We start from the raw sequence: 8,487 nt of genomic DNA on the forward strand, positions 1-8,487 counted from the left end.
TTTTTTTTTTTTTTTTTTGGAAAATTTACTTTTACTTGCGCAGGAGTTTTAGAACCGTGATGAAGAGTTTTAGTAAAACTTAATTTACATTATGAATTTTTATTTTTAATTTAACCTTGATCTCCAAGGTCCCAAAGTCCAAAAAGCTCACATTTTCATAAACTTTAACAAATAAATATACCAACCACATTCTAACAAAATCAACCGAATATATTTTTGGAAAACAACATCACGACATAAACGAAAAAGAGTTTCAAATACTACATTTTTATATTACCGAGCTACATAAGATTAAACCGGCTGATGCTCTATTTAAACCGGAGGAGTTGTGGTTAATTATTCAATTGTAAATTGTTAAAGAAAAAATCGGTACGATAAGGTTTCAAACCGGTTAAGTGTGAGTATCTGTTTTCGACAGGACAAAGAAGTTGGGGGATGTGTCATCATCATTAATCAAGCTGTCTTCATCTGATTGGAAAGATTCTCTTTTGCTCAATCCTATTCTTCTTCTTCTTCTTCTTCTTACAACATTCTCTCCAAGGAGGAACTAGAAGAAAGAAAGAAGAGAATGAACGTAGAAGAAGAGATTCAGAAACTGGAAGAAGAGATCCATCGTCTTGGTTCTCGTCAGACCGATGGCTCTTACAAGGTTTCTCTCTCTTCCTTTTCCTCTCTTTAGCTCTTAGCTCTTCTTAGATCTCCCTATATCTGTAATCCACATTCTCTTATCTCAAGATCGTCACAATTTCTCTGGCTCAGATTTAAAATATAATAAAAATGGTTGATTGATAAGAATCTGATCCTCAAGATTCATTTGTTCAGGTGACGTTTGGAGTCTTGTTCAATGACGACCGATGTGCCAACATCTTCGAAGCATTGGTTGGGACATTGAGAGCCGCCAAGAAACGCAAAATTGTTGCTTTCGAAGGTGAACTCTTGCTTCAAGGTGTTCACGACAAGGTTGAGATCACTCTCCGACCACCACCACCACCACAAGCTGCTGCTGCCTCCTCCTAAGTTCCCATTTATAATCTTTATATTCTCTCTCTGTGTGTGTTAAAATTGATAAATCTCCAAGACCAATGTTTTCCTTGCTTCTCTATTGGAATCACGTATAAGCTTTTGAGCTATTTTGCAATTGTTGCATGCAACAAATATATTAACAGGAAATAACTCTTCTCTCTTCTGCCCTTATATAAACAGAGCTATACAAAAGGGAATCTCATAACATCGCTTTACCAAGTTTATATATCCATAACAGCAATATCTGAAGAAACAAACAGTAATTTACACATTTCTAAAGAAACTTCACCAGCTTTACAATCCAGTTTCCTTTCTGACTCTCAGAATCCAACTAATTGACTGCATGATCAATGATTCTCTCTCGCGTGTTACATCTTGCTGCAAGTTTAGGCACCTTAATCCAAGCTCCAGAGATAGCGAGGAGCTCTATACAGGTTCAAGAAAGCCAAGAGTGAACCCTGATCTTGAAGTAATCTTATCCTAGGCATAACCTATCCCATGAATCTGCAAATAATCTAAACCATTTCAGTTACATCTTCCTCAGTACCAACTCGACTTCATATCTACTTGTGTCTCTAGGAGTATACTTACACAATGATTACAGCCAGAAGGAAACCCTTCCTCGATTGTAGAGCAGAAGACCAAAAAGAAACTAGGCTTGAAGCCTCAGGCGGTTGAAGAACATCACAAAGTGATATTCAGGTGCCCAATAGACGAATCCGACGACGGGTCCTCCTTTTACATACTGCATCAACCACATCACACACAAAAAAATTGTCAACATTTTAAGTTTCGGTCATGGACAAGTTAGTTTTAGTTTAGTGAGAGACGAAGAGAGGAACCTTGCCATCGAGGATTACAAGCTCGCCATCTACCCATCTCGGATTACGAAATCCAGGATCAGCAAGCCTACCTTGTCCTTTATATCTGGCAATCTGCATTTTTGAAAAAAACTCTATTATGAAGCTACACAAACCAGAACTTCAATAAGAACACATAACTTAATGATAAATCTGAATAGCGTTGTAAGCACACCACTCCAAATTCTTCGGGGATGAGTCCTTTATGTGGGAGCTCATAACGTCTACCGATCTTTGCCCGAAATGCAACCTGTCATGGGATAAGACTATGGTAAGGCACACATCATGATATGGCAATAGAAAAGTAGTAGGGAAGAGTTACTAAAAAAAGAAGGATATTATGTATACAACCAAGTGACTATTGCATGATGATACTGGTTTCCTATGTAGTCAGAAAGGTAACAGCGTGTAATTTTTACCATATTTGGTAACACAGTCATTTGATTACGCAAATTCTTAACACTGACCATAAAACCTACAAGTTTTCATATCTATCTTAATAAGATCATACAAGAAAAAACATAAAGCTAACCTTCCCAGCAGGCACATAAGGATCTCCGGTTAATTTCACAGCTTCAACATATTCATAAAATTCAATATCTGTTGGCTTCTTAGAATCCTTTCCACCTTTCCACTGGCCAAATTTGCGTTTTAAATGGATTACTTCTGATGTATACAGCCCATGTGCGCCAATATAAAGTCCTGGATAGAGAAGAACATGAAAATTAAAATCCATTTCATACTGAGAGCTGATGTGAGAAATATGGTATTTCCAGGGAAGGTTACAAAATTTAAAGTATTCTATCACACAGACTCACACTTACTTGTCACACCCAAAAAATTAACTTATAACAGCTAAGCTACCAATACTAATAAAATTACAATAGCTTAGGAGCCATCAATGCCCATGTCCATTTTCTTTAGAGAGACAAAACACATTCAATCACTTTACTCACTCACCGTCTAAAGGATCTAGTGATGGTGTCACATCAATGCGACGGAATTTCGTCAAACCCGACAACTGTTGACGGTTTTGAGCCTGGCTGAGAGTGAGGCTTAATAGCTCCCCAACATCCTTCAGCATCTGTAACATGGATTTCTAGAATAAGCTGCGCTTCCCTTTTTGAGGTAAAACAAGAAGAAAGAAAATAGCCAATAAACAACAGCAAAACAAACCTTGACAGAAATCTTCTTCTCTTTCTCAATTGATTTGGCCAGATCAACCATAATGTTATCAATCCTACGTCTACTATGGCGGCTACCTTTTCCATCAATTAGTGTACTTTCTACACCCTTAGGCTCTTGTACGTTTAAGTCTTTCTCTAAGCGAAGATAAAATGAAGAATTCTCCACAGATTCCAGATTGGCAGGGGATCGAAGGGACTCTTTAAGAGGTTGGTTTCCAGAAAGCCGATCAACAATATCGCCAATAACAAATTTAACTGCGATTTCTCTCCCTCCTTTGTTGTCAACAATTTCATCCGTCACAGATTCCAATTCGATGTCAGCATCTTTTTCATCTATTTCAGCCTTAGTGCTGTCTTCCACATCTATATCTTCTATATTAAGATCGTTCTCTTCATCTTCCTCATCAGCTATCTGCTCAATAACTTTTGAGATGAAATCCTTGTCCACCCTTCCTGGCGCAGTTACTTTCATAACCTTGACCTTGACCCCAGGAATCATATCTCGCAGGAAACTTTGGAAACCAGAAGATTCCTCAAGGAGATCAGAATCATCATCTGAGTTATCACTCTCTTCATCTTCACTACTCTCGACGACAATATTACCCGTATCTTCCTTCTTTCCCGGTGAAGTCAAAAACCTACCAGAATTTAAAGTTCTGGAGGGCATAGTAGGTACGTCTGGAAAAATCTCCTTCCATTTCAAGTACACAGCCTGAAGAAGCACACATCCCAGTTTAACATCGAAATATATTACTCGATCTAGATAATCTGTAAACATTCGTCTTGAGAGATAAAGTAGGGAAATCACACTTTGCTATCTACTGAAAATGTTCAGCTTCCAATAAAGAACCAAATGAAGCATACCCCCCAAGTTCATCAACTAAACCGGAACATCATGATTCTCCAATGAATACCCCAATTACTCAATTTGGACAGTAACATCCTAGGATTAAGGAGTAAAAGAACCTGCTTTTTGTAGTTCCCTTTTCCATCATGTGTCAGAAATATTTCAAAAAGAGGAGCACCAGCAGCAGATGTACTAAGTTGCCTGAGAGAGAAATGGTAGTCAAATAACACAATTTTTGATACACAAAAACTCACAGTGCCACAGATAAATTGATAAGCAAAGAAGATAGATAGAAGTACCGAGGATTATAACTTCTTGCCACATATCTTCCATGCTCTGCAGTAATTTGAACAATAAGACCAAAAGGGTCTTTGACATCTTCAGAAATACCTGACCACCACCCTACCTGCCAGCCATATAGAGAAGACGATGTAACACCAAGAAGAAGCTAAACCACAGTTAGAAAAGAAACGAAGAAAAAAAAACAAATAACGAGCTCACCAACCCAGCACCAGCTTTGTCTCGCAAGTCTACTGCATCCTTGTAACGCTCTTCTAGAACAGCTCTCTATAGAAATAAATGCAAAAAAAAAGAAAAAAAAAAAAATCTGTCAGAATCAAATGTAAGTATCCCCAACAGTGTTGTTAGAAGCTATGATCATAAGGAAGAGTTAAATTACATAGAAACTGGACATGACTTTGCCAACAGCATCATTTGTAGCTGCAGCTGCAATTGCCACCTTAAGACTGGCAGCATCTTCATAGTCTTCTCGCTTGATGGCTCGTTTCAATTGCGACTGTACGTACACCCAAAAAATACAAAACCCCATCTCATTAGAACAACAATATCAGGAATGAATCATGAAGAGGAGGAGGAACCTTTACCTTTAAGACGGAGAGAAGACGGTCTTGGTCATCGACAAGTTCGAAATGCTTCTTCCATCGCTCCCAATCCCAATCGTCTTGGTTCTTGTTGATATCCCCCGAATCTTGCTCGACGTCGTCGTAAGCATCGTTGTCCTGACTGGAGTACCAGCTCAAGACCGAATCGAAGCTTTTGATGGCGCTTTTGAGGACGTCTTGAATCGCGGAGTCCCATCTAGGGCTATCATCGGAGGAGGAGGAGGAGGAGGAGCAGCGGCAGAGAGCGGTGGGATCGGGGAGACGATGAGGAGGGTAAAAGGGTCTTTTGGAGGGAGTGAGCCTGGATGACGTGGCAGCGGCTGGGGAAAAGGCGAGATTTTGTGAAGGCGGCGTGGATAAGGAAGACATCGCCGGAGAGAGAGACCGAGCGATGAGAGATGAGAGATGAGAGATGAGAGATGAGAGATGAGAGAGAGCTTTTAGTGGTGGTGTTTGGAGGAATCGAATAATGTTATATATTTTGTGTTGTGTGGATGGAACGGGCTCTGATGATTTTGATATTTTTGATTTTGTCCAACGGAATCGTGAGTGTATGTGTATGTGTGACTCGTGAGTGTTTTTTTATTTATTTATTTATTTATATATGTATGTTGTTGTGTTATGATGTTACTTAACCAACCAAAACGTTTATTTTGTTTTTGGTATGCGGATGGATATAAGAAGAGCAAAGCAAACGAACGCAATACTTATATTATTAACCAAAACCTATAGAGTCAGTTTCCGGCTCTCTCTAACGTAAAGCTCTAGCTGTTTTGTGTGCGCGTTAATTAGAGTACATCGTTGTTATTAAAAGAGTTAAAAACAGATGAGATGAGATGAGTTTTTTGTTTATTTGATGTTTTCTTATTTAAAACATGAATGAATGAACCCTTTGTGACCCCCTATAACAACTAACTTAACCTCTCACAAGTCACAAAGATGAAGATATGTCGAATCCATTGAACATGTGACTAGGCTGGAGTGCAACCCACTCTCCCATAGGGAGGGGTGGGGGGCGGGGGGACCTATGTGGAAAAACTTCTAAAATGTCTATTCGTAGAGTTAGATTTGATCAAAATTGGTGGATACGTGGAGCCTCTGAATAGTAAGTAGTATTTTATTAGAACCGACTCTGGTTAAATAAATAAAAAAAAAGCTGTGAATGATGATGATGTGGTCATGAATGCAAAATATCTTTGTGTCCCCAAATATTAAATTAGTAGTATAACCATAACAACAACAATGATGTAAGCTTTGAGAGTTTATATCCCAAAGAAGAAAGAGAAAGAATCAAATTAAAAGAGAAGGCTTTGAGAGAACGTCCGGTGTGAAAGAATCCAGCTTTTCCCCCCAGTACGTACTAGTAGTAACCAACTTGTGAATCCTCTACCAAACAACAAAGGCTTCTCCGTTTCGATTTTTCTAAATCGCACACACCTAAGAAGGCGGATCTTCTCCTGAAGCAAAGAGCAAGTAGTAAGTAATTTTTTTCACCTGTGAAATTTGATTTCAGATGGAGAGGAATGATGAAATCGAAGAAACCCCCGCCGGCAGACCTTCTCCACGATCCGCGAAACTGAAGCTCGGAAACAGAGCAGACCCTTTTCTTGTGGTTTGCAGATGCTTCAGCGTCGTCACCTCTCTCATCGCCATTCTCTGCGTTGTCGTTAATGTTCTCGCTGCCGTTCGCTCCTTCCGAGACAGCCACGATGTAATCATCTCTTCTTCTTCTTCTTCTCTTCTCTCTGTTCGCAGTCATTAGATTTGATCTTTTGTCTGAAGCGTTTGTTTCCTCCGAGCAGATCTTTGATGGAATATTCCGGTGTTATGCTGTGGTGATTGCTTGCTTTGTTGTTCTCGTTGAGACGGAATGGGGTTTCATTCTCAAATTCTCAAAGGTTCATACTTTCTCTTTTTTATCTCTTTCCTTTCTTTTTTTTTTCTCAATTTTTCTACTACTAACTATGAATTGTTTCTGATATTCTACACAGGTTCTTGAATTCTGGGCTGGGAGAGGAATGCTTCAGATTTTGTAAGTTACCTTTTTACTACCTCTTGTGTTGGAGTGAAATATTCGTGCTTCTGTTGTAATGTGATTTTTGGAGTGTTGCTTTAAAGCTAATTTAAGGCGAGGATCTTAAGAATGAGACTGTTTCTTGGTTACTATATCTTTGTGTCATTTTCAGTGCTGCTGTGATGACAAGAGCTTTCCCTGACTATATGGCTCAAAGGAAGGATCTCATGCTTCTTCAGAATATCGCTAGCTACTTGCTCCTTGCCTGTGGGGTTATCTATTTCATTTCAGTACGATCTCCTTCTTTTTTTTCTCAAATATCGCATCTGCTTATTATTCCTCTCTTCTTGTATTGCTGTTCAATCTTGTTTTTCATATTTGTTTGTGCGTTGTTTGTGGTTGCCTCTTGCTTATCAGAATGCATTTCACTCGATAATGGATCTTGGATTGTTTATCTTATTGTTACTTTAGATTTTTAAGTGTAAGAGTCTAGCATCTTGTTTCGAAGGTCACCAGCTCTCTTTATATGATATATATAATGGGGTTTGTCTGGTAAACCATGATGCCACTTTGGTCCCAGACCTTTAGGATCATGGATAGCTCTTAACTCTGAACAATAGGTGCTTGATATAGTGGTTAGCAAGTCTCTATAGTTATTTCCAACTTTAGAAAATGAGCTTTTTGGTCGAGGTTTTAGTTACCACTTTCGCCTGAATCACTTTCTTTCCTATTCTGCCAATTTTGGATCTGCCAATGTTTGATTTGGTTGGGAAAAACTTTCCCTTTCTTGGCAATATCTCTGAGTTCTTGTTTATGTTTTTCACTGTCAATATTTGATCTTTGTCTTACTTCAGGGAGTTCTATGCATCGGCTTTCTGAAGCGTGCTCGACAGCAGAAGGAAATTTCAAGAGAACAAGCCGTCAAGGATCTTGAGGCAAGTATTGATAGTTTATTATCATCTAGTTTCTGTACTCTGCATCATTATCAATTTATCATATTCCTCAAATGCCTTCTAAATCATTGACTGTTGTTGCAGGAGATAGCCAGACGCAGGGAAGAGTTGGAACAATTGCTCCTAGAGCATCAGAATAGAGACGATGACGTGTGAATGTGATAGTACAGCTTCATTGGATGGAAGACATCAGTTTCTTTTTGTATTAAAACGTTTGTGTGAGCTCTCTGTTTTCATCCTTCCACTTGGATAATAACAGCAGATTCTTTTGTTTTTTTTGTTTGTTGAAATCGAAGCTTTGATATTTGTCTTATAAGAGACAAGAACTACTGAATATGAATTTCGACATGTTGATGTAAATTACTTGCAGTATATAGTAAATTGATTGTCAATATAAGAAAAATGTAGCTAATTGATGAATGCTACATCTTTCTAAAGGCCAAAGAGGAAGCGAAGCTAAAATGAAATTGTAATTTTATGGTTAGTTTGAGTAATTCTTTCTTCTATCTATTCATAATTGGGCTACGAGATTAGAGAATCAGACAGATAATAATCGCATTAGATTGGCGATATTCATCTTCATTATATTACAATATCATGTTTTTGGCTTCTTATCCATCACATTTGAACTTGTGACTAAGAAGTTTTCTTTTTCGTCTGAGCTACTCTCATCATCAGACAACACAAGAAGAATGTCATTA

General features: G+C 38.4%; 3 protein-coding genes across 4 annotated transcripts; 2 read left to right on the forward strand and 1 right to left on the reverse strand.

Moving 5' to 3' along the window:
* Positions 478 to 1,183, forward strand: LOC104716790 (costars family protein At4g33640). The gene is made up of 2 exons (XM_010434230.2): positions 478 to 649; positions 823 to 1,183. Exons 1-2 carry the CDS (start codon positions 569 to 571, stop codon positions 1,015 to 1,017), a joined length of 276 nt encoding a protein of 91 aa, XP_010432532.1. The 5' UTR covers positions 478 to 568; the 3' UTR covers positions 1,018 to 1,183.
* Positions 1,207 to 5,278, reverse strand: LOC104716791 (protein EXECUTER 1, chloroplastic). 2 transcript variants are annotated; one of them, XM_010434232.2, is made up of 12 exons: positions 4,802 to 5,277; positions 4,597 to 4,713; positions 4,419 to 4,484; positions 4,217 to 4,323; positions 4,037 to 4,118; positions 3,060 to 3,782; positions 2,844 to 2,967; positions 2,416 to 2,585; positions 2,059 to 2,133; positions 1,866 to 1,958; positions 1,615 to 1,768; positions 1,207 to 1,527 (listed from the first exon to the last, which is right to left on the reverse strand). In XM_010434232.2, the coding sequence occupies exons 1-11, from the start codon at positions 5,186 to 5,188 to the stop codon at positions 1,676 to 1,678; spliced, it is 2,037 nt and encodes a 678-aa protein (XP_010432534.1). In that variant the 5' UTR covers positions 5,189 to 5,277; the 3' UTR covers positions 1,207 to 1,527; positions 1,615 to 1,675. The 2 variants fall into 2 exon arrangements, with proteins under 2 accessions (XP_010432534.1, XP_019086685.1); XM_019231140.1 differs by having other exon boundaries at positions 1,209 to 1,538; positions 4,802 to 5,278.
* Positions 6,045 to 8,167, forward strand: LOC104716792. Its single transcript, XM_010434233.2, has 7 exons — positions 6,045 to 6,172; positions 6,333 to 6,530; positions 6,622 to 6,717; positions 6,811 to 6,851; positions 7,006 to 7,123; positions 7,688 to 7,768; positions 7,871 to 8,167. The coding sequence occupies exons 2-7, from the start codon at positions 6,333 to 6,335 to the stop codon at positions 7,940 to 7,942; spliced, it is 606 nt and encodes a 201-aa protein (XP_010432535.1). The 5' UTR covers positions 6,045 to 6,172; the 3' UTR covers positions 7,943 to 8,167.

The sequence above is a fragment of the Camelina sativa genome, chromosome 10 (assembly GCF_000633955.1).
Source record: "Camelina sativa cultivar DH55 chromosome 10, Cs, whole genome shotgun sequence".
In the NCBI taxonomy this organism is placed as follows: domain Eukaryota; kingdom Viridiplantae; phylum Streptophyta; class Magnoliopsida; order Brassicales; family Brassicaceae; genus Camelina; species Camelina sativa.